The 20,922-nt window shown below is 42.5% G+C and overlaps 1 protein-coding gene across 5 annotated transcripts in view; it reads left to right on the forward strand.

Moving 5' to 3' along the window:
* RCL1 (RNA terminal phosphate cyclase like 1) overlaps positions 1-20,922 on the forward strand; it is a 187,315-nt gene that overhangs the window by 28,741 nt on the left and 137,652 nt on the right. For all 5 annotated transcript variants that reach the window (XR_011465169.1, XM_070375846.1, XM_070375847.1 and 2 more), the window contains exons 4-6: positions 3,358-3,432; positions 4,353-4,477; positions 18,488-18,613. Coding sequence is in view for 4 of the 5 variants with exons in the window: in XM_070375846.1 (XP_070231947.1) it covers positions 3,358-3,432; positions 4,353-4,477; positions 18,488-18,613 (326 nt within the window). In the remaining variant the exon portion in view is untranslated. The remainder of the gene's footprint in view (positions 1-3,357; positions 3,433-4,352; positions 4,478-18,487; positions 18,614-20,922) is intronic.

Consider the following 20,922-nt stretch of genomic DNA (forward strand, 5'->3'; position numbering starts at 1 on the left):
CTCAGATCATCAGGATCTTACCTACTGACATTTCACTCTGTAGGAGAATGAGGTTGACTAGTACCCAGTTTGATCACTGTTGGCTTTTTGGCTCAGTAAGTCTGACAGGTGCTTTTCTCTTGGTCTGCACAGTGTGCTGGTGGTGTTGGTGTTGGTGTGTGTATCTGAGTTGGTTGTTCTTGTTTGAAACCCCAGAGTTTTTCATTGCAGTAGGTTGGCGTGGCTTCTCCACAACAGCAATCCATCAGAGCAGAGTAGCACCTGCCCTCTTGGGAAGAGGCGTGAGAGCTCCATTTGGACACAGGTCTTAACTGACCTCATCATTCATTTAACGTCCCCTTCTAGCCTCAGTGGGCCAGTAGAGTTTTGGCTTCATGGTTCCAGGGACTGAGAATAGATGAAGAAGAGGAATAAGTGTATAAGGAGTGAGTTGGGGAAGAGGAGCTGGAGACAGTGACTATGGAAATAGAAGGATTTGGAGGAGCCAAGGAGTTGAGTTCTGAAAAGCTAGGGATGATCCGAGTCAGTCCTTGCAGGAGTTGAGTTGGGATTGGGTAGGGAGATGCAGCAGTGAGAAGTTCTGTTGAGCTTTAAGAGAACAGTATCATTAGGGTGCAAGATCACACACAGGTTCAGAATGAGTAAGAAATAGAACCATAGAAGGTTGGGAGATTCTTCCAGAATGCTAGATGGGATATCCCCTTAAGAGCTGAGGTTGGGAATTTTTAAGTGAGAGAAACTTGCACTCGTTTGTAGGCTGTAATGGAGAAGGAAAAAGTTAAAATGAGAAGGGTAGAAGGGCTTAATAAGGCCACCTACAGATATCCAGAGGATAGAAGCAGCAGTGATGGGATGAGCCTTGTAAAGGGGTAGGGACATTTTGGAGACAAAAAGATAGGAAATGGGGGGAAATTTTGAAAAGAAAAATTCTAGGAGGTCTCCTTTGAGTCTCAGTGATTTGATACTGGTGCCCCCAGTTGATATTTACTGGTGCCAGCAGTTGGCCAGACAGTGAGTGAAGAGTCCGTCCTCTTTCAGGGCTATCCTAGCAGGGAAAAGAAGTAGAGTGAAATCTGCTGTGTCCTGGCCACTTGTTTAGGTGGACCTCTGTCAGTATCCGTATTTATTTGATTCATGGGGTTAGGTAGATGTTCTTATCACTGTTTCAGAAGGGAACATGTTTCTTCCCTTTTTCTGTTTGTTGTGGTGTGTGCTAAGTTGCTTCAGCCATGTTTGACTCTTCTGCGACCCTGTGGATTGTAGCCTGCCAGCCTCCTCTGTCCATGGGATTCTCCAGGAAAGAATACTGGAGAATATTCAATTGCCATTTCCTTCTCCGGGGGATCTTCCTGACCCATAGATTGAACCTGAGTCTCTTATGTCTCTTGCATTGGCAGACAAGTTCTTTACCACTAGGGCCACCTGGGAAGCTATGGGTCTGATCATATTTCTACTTGTTGACTGATTGGACTGTAAGGGTGGTGCCTTTGCCTGAGGTTCCACTTGGGTCAGACTTTTGCCTTTCCTCTCTGACTTCAGAGTAACAGATAGGTTTCCTTGAAGCAGAACCCGCAGACCACCCCCACTTTGCTAGATCCAGTGTGTGGAGCTTGAGGAGGTTATGGAACTTTCTAGTTGGGCCCCTCTTTCTACAGCAGGCAGCCAAAGCCCTGAGGAGAGAGCGTCCGGGCCTCAGAGGCTGTAAGAGGCAGAGTGGGGCTCCAGGCCACAGCTGCCTTTCCAGCCCTTGTCCCACCACAGCGAGGGGCCTGCCCTTCATGTCAGATGGAGAGTGACCCGGGAGACAGGACCACACCTGCAGTTATATTTGGGCTCCTGACTGGCCCTCAGTCAATTTGACTTCCTCCTATTTGACTCCAGGTGTGGGTGGGATGAACCAGCAGGGGTGTTCTGTTCTCTTGCCTTTCTCTTACCTGGGAGAGCTGGAGGCCGCCTAGCTCCAGGAGTCATGCTCACGGAGCAACCGGCGTCCTTGCAGCCCCCACCTTTTCCAGAATCTGGCTTGGTCTTCTCCCCAGCTGCCCTTCGTACTAGCCTTGACTGAATTCTTCTTGGTTTCAGCAATTCCAAATGCCTATTTTAAGTTTCTGAGTTGTGTGTAGCTTTAATATTTAATTGAAATTAGCTAATCTTTAATGGATTTTCTCAGTAACTGCTTCTGCCCCACCTGATCCATGCTGAACATGTTCCTAGGATACATAGGTCATTTCTACCTCTGGTTAATTTTCTGATATATGAATATTTGGTTGGGGACTGTTCTCTGCCATAAAGCCCTGTTGGAGTATTGTTCTGTTGAATGTTAGCATGTAAGACTTGGTAGCAACTTGGAGACAGGCAGGCTGAGCTCCTTACCTTAGAGACAAGGGAATTTAGAAATTGAGATTTTCTTGTTTGAGGCCACACAGCAAACTAGAGCCTGGACTGGGACCAGGGCTTTTTCCCAGAGCCTCTGCTTATGCTGCTTGCCCTCAATGCTTCCTGTTGTAGGATCAGCCCCTGCAGGGCTGAGAAACATCTCTTGTTCCATTGGGAACAAGGAAGGGATTGCTCTTGTTTCCCTAGTTGCCGCTGAGACAGCAGTCACTGACTTCTTGGATAACGTGGATTGGAATATCACCTTATCCTCTGTGAGGAATCTGCAAATGAATAAGGAAGGATCGCAGCCCTCCTAGGAGTTTCGAATGAGGAGATGGTAACAGTTGTACTTGACAGTGTCTTGCCATCGACTGTGGATGTCTTCCTTTGCACTTAGGGGTTTTTGTTGTTTGCTGCAGTTTGAGGCTGTCTTTCCTCTGAGGCTCCCGGCGCCTTGTAGAATCACCACCACCTTTAACTGCCTGTGTGTGGGTGTCAGCAGGATTCTTAGGTAGAACTGTTAAGCTGAATAGTTGATTCACTTTAGCCTGGAGTGCCACCAGCTCTAAACGTGAAATAGTCATGTTGAATAAAGAATACTTAAAGAGGCCATGTCTTTGCTTAGTGTTTATACCTGTAAGAATGAGCAGAGGTCTCAGTTTGTTTTCTGCATGAGCCCAGCAGTTTCTTGGTGCTTTTTGCGTGATAGCATGTGATGCTCATGATGACTCATAAGGTAGGTGTATACTACTATAAATGTGGAAAAGGGGCTCAGAGAAGCCAGTGGCTTATAAAATCATAGTCTTTAGTCGAGAGCAGAGCCAACCCATGCCCTCAGTTGTAAGCCAGCCTCTTTTCTCTTTACCAGACTGCTTCATCTACCAGGAGGCTAAGCCTTAACCGGCTTTGTGGATTCTTTCTTCTTTCAATCTCAAGGTTTAACTAAACTTTTTTTTTTTTTTTTCTGAAATTATTCTGCAGGTTGATGTTCTGAAGGCAACAGCACTCCCTCTACTGAAACAGTTTGGGATTGATAGTGAATCTTTTGAGTTAAAGGTACGAATGTCCAGATTGTTGGTGGCATAAATCAGTGTGAAATATTTTCTTACCAACTCACTGGAAGAGCTGTATGGCCCAGTGTGTGTGTGGCACGTTTGAAGTCACCATTATAAGAATTCTTGAACCTAGCATTGCAGACTTTGAGCTGAAAGGGTCCCTTTAGTAATGACAAGAGTAACTGATATATTGCACTTACTTAGTGGTAGTAGACGTTGTCAACATTCTACATACATTAACTCCTTGACTCATAACAACTCAGCCAATAAGTCATGGAGCTGGGATTCTGACCATGCTACCTCTCTGATCTGGATCATTTATTTTAATTTGTGTCCAGAGCCTACCAATCTGAATGTCCCTGAGACTTTTTAGTACTTTACTTTCAAAACCTAGTTGAAGTAATTTAAGCATCTGTTTGTTTGCTATTTAAGGGAATTATATCAATCCAGGGTGATAACACTGGATATCTTAAGCTGTTTAGCATCTCTGCTTTTTGAAGGGAAATTACTTCATTTTTATTTAATAACTCAAAACTATTGAGTTTTGATAGACCATTTAATTCCAGAAGAGGAGAAAAGGGTTCTTGGTGGTTAAGAAGTGGGTAAGCTGATAAGCTAGACCAGTCCCTCATTTTAAGGTTGAGGAAACAAGTTCTGGTGGTGAAGTGACCTGTCTGGCTTTGACTGGAACATGCAGGCTCTGTTTCTACTGCTTTTTCTGACACACCACATAGTCCCCTTGCTCAGCATGTGTTCCTGTGGAGCTGACATTAGGTTCTGTTGATCTTGAAGAGATGGACAAGTTGGGTTTGAAAGCCTTCTGCATTCTAATGTTGGTTTTCATTCTTGGTGTACACCAGCTTGGCTGGGTGTCATCCACTCTGTTGAATCCTGACCTCTTCTTTTTCACTATGCCTACAGGTTGTACGACGGGGGATGCCACCTGGAGGAGGAGGTGAAGTGTTTTTTTCATGTCCTGTGAGGAAGGTCCTGAAGCCTATTCAACTCATAGATCCAGGAAAGATCAAACGTATCAGAGGAATGGCGTATCCTTTGCATTAGCTTCAGATTTCTTACTTTTTTTTCTTTGCCTCAGTAAGATAAGAATGACTCATAACAGTTTACTTCTTCCCAGGGTTATTTACATTTCAGACAACAGTTCAGTCGCTCAGTTATGTGACTCTGCGACCCCATGGATTACAGCATGCCAGGCCTCCCTGTCATCAACTCCTGGAGCTTGCTCAAACTCTTGTCCCTCAAGTTGGTGATGCCATCCAACCATCTCATCCTCTGTTGTCCTCTTCTCCTCCTGCCTTCAGTCTTTCCCAGCATCAGGGTCTTTTCAAATGAGTCAGTTCTTCACATCAAGTGGCCAAAGGATTGGAGTTTCAGCTTCAGCATCAGTCCTTCCAGTGAATATCCAGGACTGATTTCCTTCAGGATTGACTGGTTGGATCTTCTTGATGTCCAAGGGATTCTCAAGAGTCTCCTCCAACACCACAGTTCAAAAGCATCAGTTCTTCAGCACTCAGCTTTCTTTATAGTCCAACTCTCACATCCACACATGACTGCTGGAAAAACCATAGCTTTGACTAGATGGACCTTTGTCGGCAAAGTAATGTCTCTGCTTTTTAATATGCTGTCTAGGTTGGTCATAGCTGTCCTTCCAAGGAGTAAGCGTCTTTTAATTTCATGGCTGCAGTCACCATCTGCAGTGATTTTGGAGCCCAAGAAAGTGAAGTCTGTCACTGTTTCCATTGTTTCCCCATCTGTTTGCCATGGAGTGGTGGGACCAGATGCCATGATCTACATTTTATTAATGTTGAGTTTTAAACCAGCTGTTTCACTCTCCACTTTCATTTTCATCAAGAGGCTTTTCAATTCCTCTTCACTTTCTTCCATAAGGGTGGTGTCATCTGCATATCTGAGGTTATTGGTATTTCTCCCTGCAACCTTGATTCCAGCTTGTGTTTCATCCAGCCTGGCATTTCACATGATGTACTCTGCATACAACTTAAATAAGCAGGGTGACAATATATAGCCTTGACATACTCCTTTCCCAATTTGGAACCAGTCTGTTGTTCCATGTCCAGTTCTAACTGTTCCTTCTTGACCTGCATACGGATTTCTTAGGAGACAGGTAAGGTGGTCTGGTATTCCCAGCTCTTTAAGAATTTTCCTCAGTTTTTTGTGATTTACACAGTCAAAGTCTTTGGCGTAATCAACAGAGAAGAAGTAGATAATTTTTCTGGAATTCTCTTGCTTTTTCTATGATCCAACGGATGTTGGCAATTTGACCTCTGGTTCCTCTGCCTTTTATAAATCCAGCTTGAACATCTGGAAGTTCTCGGTTCACGTACTCCTGAATCCTGGCTTGGAGAATTTTGAGTATTACTTCACTAGTGTGTGAGATGAGTGCAGTTGTGTGGTAGTTTGAACATTCTTTGGCATTGTCCTTCTTTGAGATTGGAAGGAAAACTGACCTTTTTCCAGTTCTGTGGCCACTGCTGAGTTTCCATATTTGCTGGCATATTGAGTGCAGCTTTAACAGTATCATCTTTTAGGATTTGGAATAGCTCAACTGGAGTACTGTCACCTACACTAGCTTTGTTTGCAGTGATGCTCCCTAGGGCCCACCTGGCTTCACATTCCAGACAACAATCTTGGAAAAATCTTAACAGTGAACTTGTAATTATTGGCTGAGATAGGGTATTTTATTATCTGCCTCATCATAACTAGACTGACTGATTGATTCATTTATTTTTTTTGGTTAACACTTAAGCAAACAGTTCCACTGTTTGTTACACTCTCTTGAGGGCTTTGATTTGGGGGCTACCAATGCACTGTAGTCCCTGCTTCAGAAGAGCTCATCGTCTGGTGAAGGAAATGAATGTACAGATACATAATTCTGCTATAATGTATAAAGTGATGTAGATGATGTTCAGTGGGTTGGAGGAACTAAGAGTAGAGTGGCATATTTGTCTGGAAGATGTGAGAGAGCTGACTAGTAATTAATAATATCTACCATTTAGTAATTGCTTATTCTGAACTATGATAATTTATATACTTAATTTATTTTTTATTTTTTAAACTATTGAGATGTGGTTGACATACAAAAAACTGTATATATTTAATGTGTACCACTTGAGGAGTTTGGAGAGATATATATATATACCTGTGAAACCATCAGCCCAATCAGTGCCATAAGTGTTTCTATCACCTCCAAAAGTTTCTTTTCATCCTCTTTATTATTTTAATTTTTTGTGATAAGAATACTTTTAACATAAGATTTATCCTCTTAGCAAATTTTAAGTATGCAATATAGGCATTACAGTGTATAGTAAGTGTCTAGGAGAAGGAAATGGCAACCCACTCCAGTGTTCTTGCCTGGAGAATCCCAGGAACAGGGGAGCCTGGTGGGCTGCCGTCTATGGGGTCTCACAGAGTCGGACACGACTGAAGCAACTTAACAGCAGCAGCAGCAGGACTTATTTAGATTCCTCATATACATGGGATCATGTAGTACTTGTTCTTATGTATCTGGTTTATTTCAGATAGCATAATATCCTCCAGGTTCACCCATGTTGCCACAAATGATAACATTTCCTTTTTTGAGGATGAATAACATTATTGAATCCATATACCACATTTTCTTTATCCATTTGTCTGTTGGTAGACATTTAGGTTGCTTTTATACCTTGGCTATTGTAAATAATGCTGAAAAAAAATATAGGAATCCATGTGTATTTCTTTGAGATCCTAAGTTAAGTTTCTTTAGATATATGTCCAGAAGTGGGATTGCTGGATCAGATGGTAGTTCTATTTTTAATTTCTCAAGGAATCACCATACTGTTTTCTATAGTGGCTTCACCAGTGCATGTTCCCACTAGCACTGTACAAGGACTCCCTTTTCTCCATACGCTCACCAACACTTCTTACTTATTTATTTTTTGATAATCACTGTCCAAATGGGGTGAGGTGATATCTCAGTGTAGTTTTAATTTGTAGTTCCTTGGTGATTAGTGATTATTGAGTGCCTTTCCATGTTTTAGTTTGCCATTTGTATGTCTTTTGGGGAGAAGTGTCTATTCAAGCCCTTTGCCCATTTTTAAGTAGAGTTGTTTGTTCATTTTGCTACTAAATTGTAAGATAAGGTGTGCTGTATCTTTTGAGTGTTAATCATATATATGAATTTCAGACATTTTCTCTAATTACATAGGTTGCCTTTTCACTCTGTTGTTTATTTTGCCTCCTTTTTTTTTTCCTTTTTGGTATTCAAGAAATCATTGCTGAAGCTAAAAGTCTTCCTCACTGTTCTCTTCTCAGAGTTTTACAGTTTAAAGTCTTACATTTGTCTTTAATTCATTTTGAGTTTATTTTTGTACCTGGTGTGAAATAAGAATCCTCTTTCATTCTCTTGCATATAGGTATTGTTTTCCCAACAGTGTTTATTGAAGAGGATATCCTTTCCCCATTGTATATTCTTGGCAACCTAGTTGAAGGTCAAGTGACTAGATATGCATAGGTTTATTTCTGGGCTCTCTGTTCTGTTTTTTTTTTTTTAATGTTAGTACTATACCGTTTTGATTTTGGTAGCTTTGTAACATATTTTGGTATCAGGACCTGTGATGCCTTCAGCTTTGTTCTGCTTGCTCAGAATTCTTTGGCTATTTGGAGTCCTTTGTGGTTTCATATAAATCTTAGGTTTATTTTTTCCCTATTTTTATTAAAAATAAATGTGAGATTTTGATAGTGATTGCCTTGAATCTGCAGATTGCTTTGGAAAGTATGGACATTTTAACAATATTAATTTTTCTAGTCTTTGAACATGGCCTGTCTTTTCCTCTAAAGTCTTTTAAAATGTCTTTTATCAGTGTTTTGTAGTTTTTAGTGTGTAGGTCTTTCACTTCCTTGGTGAAGTTTATTTCTAAGAATTTAGGTTGTTTTAAATGCTATTGTAAATAGGATTGTTTCTTTGATTTTTTTTTTGTGGGTAGTTTGTTGTTAGTGTATAGAAACTCAACTGATTTTTGTATGGTGATTTTGTATCATGCAACTATATTGAATTCATTTATTCTAACAGTTTTTTTGGGGGGATGCTGTTCTTTAGGATTTCTACATATAAGATCGTCTTCTGCAAAAAGAGATAATTTTACTTTTTCCGTTCCAATTTGAATGCATTTTCTTTTTCTTACTTAATTACTCTGGCTAGGACTTCTAGTATTATGCTGAATAGAAATGTCAAGAGTGGGCATCTTTGCTTTGTTCTGAATTTTATAGGAAAAGTTTTCAGTTTTTCACCATTAAAGATAATGTTAGCTTTGGGCTTTTCATATATGGCCTTTATTGTGTTGAGGTAAGTTGCTTCCATGCTTAATTTGTTGAGAGGTTTTTTGTTTTGTTTTGTTTTTTTATCATGAAAGAGTGTTATTTATCAAATGCTTTTTCTGCAGCTATTGAGACAATGATGTGATTCTTATCCTTCATTCTGTTAATGTGAGGTATCACATTGTTTGATTTGCATATGTTGAACCATTCTTGCATCTCAGGGATAAATACCACCGTGTCATGTTGTGTGACCCTTATAATATGCTGTCGAACTCAGTTTGTTAATATTTTTGAGGTTTTTTGCATCCGTGTTTGTCAGATATATTGGCCTGCAGTTTTCTTGTATTATCTTTGGCTTTGGTGATCCTAATCTCATAAAATGAGTTTGGAAGTGTTTCCTCTTAGATTTTTTTTTAGAAGTTTAAGCATCGGTGTTAATTCTTCTTTGAACATTTGATAGAATTCACCATTAGAGTCATCTGCTGAAGCCACCTGGTTATGGGTTTTTCTTTGTTGGGAACTTTCTGATTACTGGTTTAATCTCTTTACATGTAACTGATCTGTTCAAGCTCTCTGTTCTTGATTCAGACTTGAAAGTTTTTATGTGTATAGGGGTTTATTTATTTCTTCTAAGTTGTCTAGTTTATTGACATATAGTCATTTATAATAGTCCCTCATGATGTTTTCCAATTTCTGTGGCGTAAGTTGTTAATATTTCCTTTCATTTCTGATTTTACTTATTTGAGTTTTGTCTTGTCTTAGTCAAGCTAAAGTTTGTCAGTTTTTATCTTTTCAAAAAATCAACTATTTCATTAAGTTTCTTCTATTGTTTTTCTGTTTTATTAATGTCTAATCTGCCAACTTCAAATTTGGTTTCTTTTTCTAGTGTAAAATTAGGCTGTTTGAGATCTTCCTTTGAAAGAATGTTAGCACTTATCAGGCGGTCCTAAGATGGCGAAATAATAGGACAGGGAGACCACTTTCTCCCCCACAAATTCATCAAAAGAACACTTGAACGCTGAGTAAATTCCACAGAACAACTTCTGAATGCCGGCGGAGGACATCAGGCAACCAGAAAAGCACTTATCAGTATAAAATTTCTTAGTACTCCTTTTGTTGCATTCGTAAATTTTGGTATGTTCTGTTTTCATTTTCATTTGTCTCTTGTTGGATCTTCTTTTATCGATTCAGGCACTCTGTGTCTTTTGATTGTGGAGTTTAATACATTTATATTTTATATACTTTATTCTTAACCTCAAAGTGAGTCTGAATTCACTTCTATCCTATTTTGTGGATGTAGAAACTGAGGCTTCAAACACTTAAGGAATTTGCTCCCATATAACATTGCTAGTAATGGTAGAGCTGGGATTTGAGCCCTGTCTCTGTGGCCCATGCCTTTAACCTCTGCTTTTTCCTGTAGAGAGGACAGGGCATTTGGACTGAGCTTGAAGAATAGAGGCTTGTAAAGCGGGACAAAGAAGGAGGAGTGCTGTGGACGGAAATGTGGGCCTGTGGAGGGAACAGTGCCCAGCCGTTCTGGGGAGCGGCAGGCGATGTGGTGTGGCCTGAATGCAGGTCACTCAAGGATGTCAAGTGGAAGATGGGATGAAAAGTGAGAGCAGGAGCCTGTGGAGACTGGAGGCTGTGCTGAGGAATTGACCTTCATTCAGAATCAGTAATTTTCTTTTGGAAAGAGAATTTAGAATTTGCACATTAACCAAATAACTCCAGTGGTACAGAAAGAACTTTTGGCTGTTTTTGGCTCATTGTAGAAATTTTGGTAGGTATGAGTTGGAAAACAAAACAAAACAAAAGCACCTCTTCACTGCACTCACTTAGAGGCAGAGATAGTAAGGAATTATCATGCCCTAAAGAGAGCTGGTGAGGGTTGTGTCTTGGGGACAGGTGAGGGCTGCTAGTTTATGAAGGTCTCCTAGAGGCAGGATGGATAGGATGCAGTGATCACCTGGGTCTGTGCTAGAGGAATAGGGAGTCCTTGAGTATGATTTTGATGCTTCTCACTTATACCCCTGAATAGACGTATTTGTTCAGATAGAAACTGCAAATGTTTGGGGTGGGGTGTGGCCATGTGGTTGGCAGTGAAAATAAGTTTAGTTTTACTCATGTTGGGTTTTATGATTCCAGGTAAGTACATGGATAAGTCCAGAAAGGACTTAGAAATTGGGAATGTAGAACTTCCTAGGAAATGTAGGACTCGGGGACAAGGAAAGCTAGAAATGGATGGTTGTGGCATCAGGCACTATGTAGAAGGCAACAGAAGAGGATGGGACCCTCAAAGGTCACTAAGATTTGAAAGCAGAAAGCAACGTTCTTCCAGGAAGGGAGACTAGGGAAAATCAGAGTTGAATGGGGAATAAAGAAATCAGTGATACTTCATTAAAAATAAATAAATTAAAACTACACTGAGATGCCATCTCTCACTAGTTAGATTGGTAAAGAAACTAAAGCTTGACATAATATTCTGATGAAAGGTTGGTGAGAAGGTGAGACAATGTAATTAGTATGATTAAGAATTTGACAGTATCTAGTAAAATTCCTAGACATCAAGGGAGCTGTCAAAGGCTACTAGAGTCATGTCAAATGGACACAGAAGCCAACTTGAAGTGGCTCCTACTAGCCAAAGATGGGACAATCTAACTACCAATAAAAATAACTACAGATCAATTGATTACACATTAAATAAGGTTACATCCACAAATTTATTATGATACTTAAAAAAAAACCCTGTATTGATCATCCTTGGAAATCGACCCATTCTTTTGAAAATCAGTAATAAAAGTCAACCATTTTTTCTGCTTTTCCTATACAAACTGATAAGGGGAAGTTGATGAGGGAAAGTCTCTTGTGTATCAAGGTATTGACTCTTTGTTTATGAATAAATTGCAAATAGTTTTTTTCTTAAAAAATAAAGAGAAAAGAAAATGCAGCTTATTAGAAGCCAAGTCAGTGCCTTAAAGGGCCCAGAGGAGTAAGCATTAGGCCAAGCCGAGGGACTCACAGGAGGCTGCCACTGATAACCCTGAGGGCTCTTTCCAGTGAGTGTTGGAGTCAGAGGCCAGATAACCAGTTCTGGGCTGCAGAGTGATGGGGGGAAATGGTGGCAAGCAGAAGCTACTCTTTCAAGAACTTTGAAAGGAAAGAGAATGGAAAGAAAGATATGGTGATAACTTGAGGAAAAGAATTGAGAACATCCCCCCTCTTTAACAAAAAGATTGATGATTTGAGTATTTTTGTAGGTTAAGTAGATTTACGCATGAGAGAGGGAGACTGACAAAGCAAGGTAACAAGGCGATTAAAGCTAAAGCACAGGTGCTAGAGTCAGACAGATGTGGCTCTAATTTTGGCTTTGCCATTCACTGATGTTGGGATTTTGGCCCCAAACTTTGGTTGACACATTTATCGTTGGGCCAGTTTATGACTGCTGTGTGGGGCTGTTGATGCTGTGCTGTGCTCAGTCTTGTCTGACTCTTTGTGACCCCATTAGTCCGCCAGGCTCTAATGAAGTTTAAATGGAGTAATAGATGTGTAGTATGAGAAACTGGGCTGGTATAAGTAAGTATTTGGTAAATGGTGGCTGCTCTTGTTTTTATTATTATTTAAGAGGAGATGGATTGAAAATGCAGGTGTATGGTAAGAATGGCTCTAGATGGAGCATTTTGATGATGATTGGAAAGGGGTAGGAGGCATTTTGAATTTTTACTGAGTTAGGATGGGTTCCAGGGTTGGGGACTGGCAGGGGTGTGATAAGGGAATGTGACAAGGGTGGCGAAGATGTGGGCCACTTAGGCATTGTGAGGGGTGTGTCCAGTGGGGCACAGTAACTCAGGATAAGGAAAAGGCTGTGGCACTGCAGTAAGGGCTCAGCTGAAATGAGGTGTTTTCATGGTGCTAGCTGTGTGGTGTGTGGCTAGTCCAGCAGCAATTGGCAGCCTAGAAGGAGGAGTGGAGGAGGCAGGAGGCCATCTTCATGCAGGACTGGGTGTGGATTGACCAGGTGAGTGAGATGTGCAGAAGTATGGATTACAGGGCGTATTAGTGAGCGTGTCATTGGAGCGACGGCCGGTGCACTCCTTACTGAGGAATGCAGCAGAGGCTGCCAGCCTGTAGAAGGCACATGGTCATGGGGTTGGAAACCTTAACAGTTTTTTTTTTTTTTTTTCACAGTTTTAATGGAAATAGACGTGTGTGTTGTGTAGAAGAACTTGACATTGTGTTTAGGGAGTTGTATTTCGGGGTTTCCAATGTTAAGAGTGGTAGAATTCTAGGTGCCAACAAGATCATGGTAAGGGCAAGTGTTGGAGGTGGGGGGCCGGATGGGGTTGGGTGATGGCTTTCCTGGTGGGGATTTGATATGAGTAGAAAGGATGTGTGCTTCTAGGGGTGATAGGGGCTTAAAGTCAAGTTTTGTATTTTTCAGGAGGGTTAAGGGTGGTCTTACTTGGAGGAAAGGAACTGTGGAGTGGATTGCCTTTTCAGAGGCCTTGACTGGATTGCATGGTGAGTAGTGAGGGCACGATGTAGGGTGGATGCAGAGCCACAGGACAGAGAGAGCTGTTGCTGAGATAAAAGAAGAAACTTGGGGTGCTGCCTGAAGTTCTTTTTAGGAATTATCAAGAACAGAAGAACTTGTAAGAGAGCTTCCCTGGATTAATGTCTGTTCTCTGCAGGGCTATCCTTGGGCCCAACCATAGGCCAAGACTTGTGCATGTAGCGGGGAATATGGCTGGTGGAGGAGAAATGGTACCTTTCCCAGGGAACCCCCAGGTTGATGGATGCTTACATTGACGTCTGAAGGTGATGGTCGACTCTCATATTCTCCGACTCTTAGGAGATAGAAACAGGTTATAGAGGAATGGAAATGTGATGCAAGTGTGTGCTAAGTTGCTTCAGTTCTGTCCGTCTCCTTGCAACCCTGTGGACTGTAGCCAGTCAGGCTCCTCTGTCCATTGGCTTCTCCAGGCAAGAATACTGGAGTGGGCTGCCACTTCCTCCTCACAGGGGATCTACCTGATCCAGGGATTGAACTTACATTTCCTGCATTGGCAAATAGGTTCTTTACCACAGGTGCCACCTGGGAAGCCTGGTGATGCTAGTAGCTGGGTTTTCATTTTAAAAACTAGAGATACCTGTTTTGCTTGATGCACGTTAGTTACTTATGTGCATGTTTAGTCGTTTAGTCATGTCTGACTCTTTGCGACCCCGTGGGTTGTAGCCAGCCAGGCTCCTCTGTCCATGGGATTCTGAAGGCAAGAATATTGGAGTGGGTTGCCATTCCCTTCTCCAGGGGATCTTCCCAACCCAGGAATTGAACCAGGGTCTACTACATTGCAGGTGGATACTTTCCTGCCTGAGCCACCAGGGAAGCCCCCCTAGTTACTAATAGCTCGACCTCATTCTCCTTAACATTGAATTTCACTGTGTACAAATTCCAAGTTAAACCCTGTTGATGGCCATTGGGATGTCTTCTGTTCTTCACTGTTGCCAAAAATGTTGTGGTTAATGGCCTCGTACACAGAGTCCTACACACTTTCAGAACTATTTCAGTTTGTTTTTTCCATTTAGAGATTTGTTTCTTCAGTGCTGTGTCATGGCAGTGAACTCTGCTTGGAGTCCACTCTCTCAGTTTGGAAATGTGATTTCCAGTGTGTGCTCTCTTTGTTTACCACAGTCCTGTGGTAACAACGTGGGTTGCATGGAGGCTGTTACACTGGGGTCTCACATGTACTCTGTACCAGGTGTACAAAAGCCTTGTGAGTTTTTTGATGCCTTTGATGAAGATGCCAGGAAACAGGGAAAGCTCTGGGATTGTACAGGGTTTTACATAACAGCTGAAGCAGCTGTTGTACCCTAGGCATCTGGGATGTAACCTCATTCCTCCCCTGCTTTTTTCTGGCATTCTTCGAACATTCCCTGTGTAGGCTCTGAGCCAGAAGGATGCTGGTGAGGTCCCAGGCGGTTCCCCTTCCTTGAGGCTGGGGATAGGACACCTGTGCCTTCCCCCATCTAGCCCTAACTCTAGTCCTTCCTCTAAACTCCCCACGCAAGTCGACACAGTGCCCTTGCCCAGATCCCTGTCTGCAAACCAGACATTCCAGCTGCTGATCTGCAAAGCTGCCCGTTTCACAGATACCCCAAAGGAATGTGGGTTTGAATTGAGATCACTTTCTTGGCCAGCTTTGGAGCCTGGGAGAAAAGAAGCTGCTTTTGGAAAAAGCTTTAGCAGGGGTTTGTTACTTGCAAGACTGGTTAACAGTCGGGCTGAGCTTGGAGGTTATATTCCCCATAGGAGGACTCAAGCTGGGAGAAATAGCCCCATTCTCTTGTGTGTGTCTGTGGTTTTAACTGTTCCCCCTCCCCCGCCACCCCCATCCCTGCAGAGTGCATCTCTCTGACTGACTGGCCAGGGCCTGGGAGGGAGCTGGTGGCGTTCCTGCCAGCAGCTGTGACTGGATGGTGCGGTTGCCTTTTATTTACTGCCACCCACTCTCTTACTCCCCACTGCCTGAGAGAGAAAGAAACACTGTCTTTCAGTTTTGTGATGCTGTCCCAGTAGTTCATGATTGGATGTATAAGAGTCAAGAGAAAAAGCTGGGGTGGAGGCAGGAGAGGGGCATGAGGTGGAGTTTGTTGGACGATCTGGTTTCCTTTCTCTTAATTGTAGGGAGGGTACTTAGAGATTGAGTCTCTTGCTTTGTGTTCACACATACCCTCACTCCTTAGCCTTCTCTGACTTGTAACACCAGGGAGGGTGAAGGGTAGGAGTTCCATATGCCCTGTAGCCATGAACTTGTCTTTCATGGATATGAGTTCTTAGTGTGGTACTCATAAAAGGCCCCTGGAATTGTCTGCAAAATTGTGTGTTCACGTGTTTCTTGAGACAGGGTTCATGGCTTTTACCAGATTCTCAGAGAGGTCTCTTACTCCTGAGAGGAAAGAACCTCTGCTTTGGGGTTTGAACCTTGGACTGCCAGTAGGAAAAGCGGTAGTGGACATTCACTGGGCTCCAACTACACACAAGGCATGGCTGAGCGCCTGACATGCATTGTTTCAGTTGAGCTCCCAGACCTTGTGAAGGAGAGTATTATGATCGTTATTTTTGTAACAATGAGGATGCGGAGGCACCAGGTTTTCAAGTAGCAATAATCACACCTTGGATAAAGCTTGTTGGCTATAATACCACCACTGTGCAAAGCCAGAAGCACTAGGTATAGCACATTGGTTCCAGAATGATGCAGTTTGCCGGAGCTGGGACTTAATACAGATAGTCCGATTCTAGAACTCTTAGCCAGTGTTGGTAGGACCTCCATACCAAGCCAGAGAGCACCACAATGACTCTGGGATGCAGCCGGCTTTAAAGTTCCTTTCCTTCATTACTACAGTGCCTGAATTCTAGTACACGCTTCCATTGGCCCCGATTAGCACTTTTACCTACTGAGTTTCCACATCCCTGGAGGGATCGGGGAAGAAGATTGCCTTTGGGAAGTCGTATCTGTTTAATTTTGAATCTTGGTTCTGTGATTCAGTTGTCTTCAGTGAGACCCCTGAAGCAGAAACCCATGGCCTTACCTCAAGGTTGCTGCTAAGTCGTTTCAGTCGTGTCTGACTCTGTGTGACCCCATAGATGGAAGCCCACCAGGCTCCCCCGTCCCTGGGATTCTCCAGGCAAGAGTACTGGAGTGGGTTGCCATTTCCTTCTCCAATGCATGAAAGTGAAAAGTGAAAGTGAAGTCACTCATTCGTGTCCGACTCTTAGCGACCTCATGGACTGCAGCCTACCAGGCTCTGCCATCCATGGGATTTTCCAGGCAAGAGTACTGGAGTGGGGTGCCATTGCCTTCTCCTACTTCAAGGTTACGTGAGCATAAAATAAGATGACCATGTACCTGAAAGAACTTTGAAAGCCACGAGCACCATGGGATTATGTATCAGGATAGTGACATCTGTATTTTCCTGCAGAATGCAGGCACTTCAGGCCTCAGAGGGACAGCACCCTCTTGGTCCAAAGGGTATGAGACCTGGGACTGTTTATCGAAGCTGCCTGTGGTCAAAAGTACGTTCTGGACAGAAGAGGTGGTGATGTAACTGGGCTGTGTGTGTGTGTGTGTGTGTATTGAAAAATCCCTCTTTACTCTTTCCTCATTTTGGGTTTGTCCTTTGAGTCAAGTCAAATATTTATCGAGTATTTCTGAGTACAAAAGTAGTGTATGAGAGACTTGTGAGGGATACGGAGGTAGAGCCCCTTTCATTATGAAGCATGCAGTGTTATCGGAGAGCATGGACGGCCTGAGTGTATATGAAGGGAGACGTGTGGTAAGTTCAAGTGCAGACCACAGGTGGGGCGTCCTGGAGGGTTTCAGGGGAGAGGGAGAACTCCAGGTTGGAAGAATGGAAGCAGGTAGATCAGGCTGAGGGATTTGGACACTTTGGTTCATGGAGCTGGGGATGGTGGTGTTGGATTGGGGATGAACCAAACAGACTAGGGGTCTGATCGCAAGATCTGGGAGGGCCTGGAGTTACTGGGAGCTTCTCCCTTACATGTGGGAGCTGGATCTTTTGGTGAATGTCCAGGATGGGTCAGAAAGGGGAGCTTGATGCCAGTCAGATTCTTTGGTTTTTGTTTCTGCAGTCCAAATGAAAATTAAATGTGTTATTGACAGTAATTTTCGAACAGTTGGGCTGGGCTGGGGAGACCACACACCTGGTTTTCCCTGTTGGACTTTGTGCCTGGGGTTTGGATCAGAGTAATGGAAAGATCATGTGTTGTTCTTCGTTTCTTTAGCCCCTCGTTCCACATGCACAGCCAGCCCCTAACCATACATCGGACATTGGAAGTGCTTAGTACATACTTACTTTTTATTTGGTTGGTTGATTTGGGGAGAACCAGTCTGTAATAAAGTTTAATTTGAGGCAGTAGTTTCCAGTTCCTCCAGCAGCACTCTTTTAATTTGAGTTGATTTGAGTTGCCAATATCTTTCCTTTCCTTTCTGAGGCTGTCCTGTTGTAAAAGTGCTAATTATCACTAATTGGACCATTAGGTAGCAGTTGTAAGGAGCCTGTATCAGCCATAAATAGCATTGTCGGCACTTACATAATCGAAAATAGGCGTAAGTTAAAAACCTGTTTAGACCTATATAGACAGTCCCACTATGTTCTTTTACTAATGTTTTTTCTGCTTCTTTTGTCAGCATACCATGGGGTGGATTGGGTCACCCAGAGGCCCAGGTCAGTCCCAATGGGGTGTCTGTCCTGGTCTTAGGTTTCTAAGAGAAAGACTTAATGGTAACAGCAATGGGGATGTTCAGAGAATACTTCAAAGGGAGTCTGGCGCATGCCATACAGGGGGGCAATTGCCTTTACTTATTCCAAAATTGAGGTGAACCATTTCTAGCGGGGAGGGAATGGGTAGGCAATCTAGAGCAGGGTTGGCAGCTGCTTTTATTTTATACTTTCCAAGTGTCTATATTGTTTGGGTGTTTTTCATCCAGGACTTTTTATAACAATACAAAAATTATATAATAATAAAAATAATAATGTAAAAATTGAGTTATGATACTACAAAGTTTAGTAATTAAATACAGGTGGAGAATAGAATGAAATTAGAAACATCATTTTGTTATGGCAGTACCACAAATATTTGCTAGCTTTGTGACTGACTTTTCTCCGCTGTGGAGTCCAAGCAGAATGACACCCTTAACTCCAAGTTGCAGGTATTCGGTACGTGTATCACCTCAGATGGCAAACCGGATTGTGGATTCTGCAAGGAGCATCCTCAACAAGTTTATACCTGATATCTATATTTACACAGACCACATGAAAGGCATCAACTCTGGGAAGTAAGTGTCTGTGCATTTTGGAAGCCTAATTCTGCCGCCTCCCTAAGCATTTTTCATACTCCTGGTCTCTGATTGAAGCTTAAGCTGCCAGCTCTGAGGTTGGGCAGCCAGAGGAAGAATGATTCGCCTTTTTTTTCCTTCTGACTTACTGCCATTGTCACCACCAAGTATATTCTGAGCATCTATCACATGGAAAGCATCGCCGTGCCCAGTGCTGGGTGATGAGGGTTTGAGATACCAGCCTCAGGGAATTAAAACCCAGCTATTAATAAAAGTGCCTCCAGCTTTAAATCCCCTTTGCACTCTGTTCCCACTAAAAAGTAAAGTAAACAAAGTTCTCCCACCCTGAGTAAATAACAATTTAGGGAAAAAAATCCTTTGTTGGTCTAAGTGCCAGTCGGTGTCTCTCTCCATCAAGGGGAACAACACCCTTAGAGCCAGAGAAACTTGTTATTGCAGATTTTAATTTGGTTTAGTTAGAGCCTTTGTGGAAAACCTCACGTTAGAACATAAAAAGTTAATAATGATGATTTATGTAATGAAAATATCTGTTTTAGGCTTTTGTTATGTATTTAGAAACCACTAATTTTTTATTATGAAAATGTTAAGAATACAGAGAAGTTGGAAGGATAATACAGTGTACACTTGTATATTTTTCTTACTTGTAAGTAGAGATTATTTTGCCAAATTTGCTTTCCTTGTATGTGAGTTTTCTCTGTTTTTGCTGAGCCATTTTAGTGTGAATGACAGTATCTTTACACTCTGGACCTGAACTTTTCAGGTTGTGTCTTACAAAAGTAAGAACATTAGACACTGACAATTGTGAGATAAGAAATCAGTTTTTTTCCTAAGTTGTACCACAGCTCATCCTTTCATAGTCCTTTCTCTGAGCTTTCTTTAACCTCAGCAAAAGAAGGAAAGAGAGGGGAAAGAAGGGGGCGAGTGTGTTATGGGATCTCTGACCTTCATGAGGCCTAAGGAAAAGATAAAGGAGATTTCACAAATGCAGTGGTGGCTCTTTGTCCAGAGCAACAGAGGAGGTGGTGTCAGAGCTTAGAGTTGGGACAGGATTTGTGTGCAAAGCTGGCCTTTTCCCTGGGAATTGGAAAGGTCAGTGATGGTCCCAAACTTTTGGTGTATTGCTCAAATACCACTGGTGGTGTCCTCATTCCTAACATGTGAGTGATAACGCCTACATCCCTAGGTTACTGTTACTGTAAAGATGAAAAGATCCCATATGTAAGCCCCTAATGCAATGCCGGGCACATAGTAGGTGCTGCAGAAATGGTAGCTGCTAATGCCGTTCTTGCCTTTTTCCTCCCTTCTTGGCTGCAGGTCTGGGATTATGTGTCAGCTGTTTTTGGGGAGAGGGAATTACAAGGGATGGCGGAGGATAGGTGGTGCCAGCAGCTGTCTGAGTGGCCTGATCTCTGTCGTGCCTTGTCATCTGGCTTCTCGCTCTACAAAGAAGCAGAGCAGACCAAAAGGCTGTGCTCCCAGCTAGAATGTGGCTTTTCATAATGCCATCATTGACCAGCCGACCCTAGTGCTGCTCAAGGCCCATACTTGCGAATAATGAGTAGGAAGCTCACATGTGTATGGAGATGTAGGCATAATGTAGCCTTGTTTTACAGGTAAAATTTACCTATAAAACCAATGCACGATGTTAAATTTGCATTCTGCTTTCTAAATAACAAGTTACGGTTGACAAACAGTGATCTTCCTTCTCCCTTATGAAATTACAGTCACGAGTAGCTATTTTCCTTTTCTAATTCAGTGACGTGTCCTCGTAAGTTAAGCTTGCTGAACTCTGGGAGTGAGTCCTGTGTGGCCACGCCCTGGGACTTTGGGAGCCAGCAGTTCTTGGGGACCTGTGTCAGTTGTTTATCCAGTGCACATTTGTCCAGCATGGTCCCATTTTGATTCCCAAAGTCATGACTTTTTTGAAAAATCTAACCATTTATCAATGAGAAAGCTTTGGAGCCCGTTATCTATAAACTGTACTAATGCCATCTTCAGTGAGGTCACTTGGTGATCAGCTGCTTTGTCAGCATAACTTGAAATAGGCCTGATAATATACATAGCCCAAATTGGGGGGTGGGGGATGTCGGCATAACGTGCATAGAGCATAATATGTTATCGTGTTTTTTCTGTAAAACAAATACGATACCAACAGTCTTGATTAAATGTGAAGTTCATTGTAATAAGTACACAATACCTCAAAAATTTCACACGGATGGAAAAGTTTGGAAGTGCTTAGGAACTGCAAGTTAAGTGGGTTTGAGCAGTGATGATGGCTTGTCTCCTGG

The sequence above is a fragment of the Bos mutus genome, chromosome 8 (assembly GCF_027580195.1).
Source record: "Bos mutus isolate GX-2022 chromosome 8, NWIPB_WYAK_1.1, whole genome shotgun sequence".
Lineage (NCBI taxonomy): Eukaryota > Metazoa > Chordata > Mammalia > Artiodactyla > Bovidae > Bos > Bos mutus.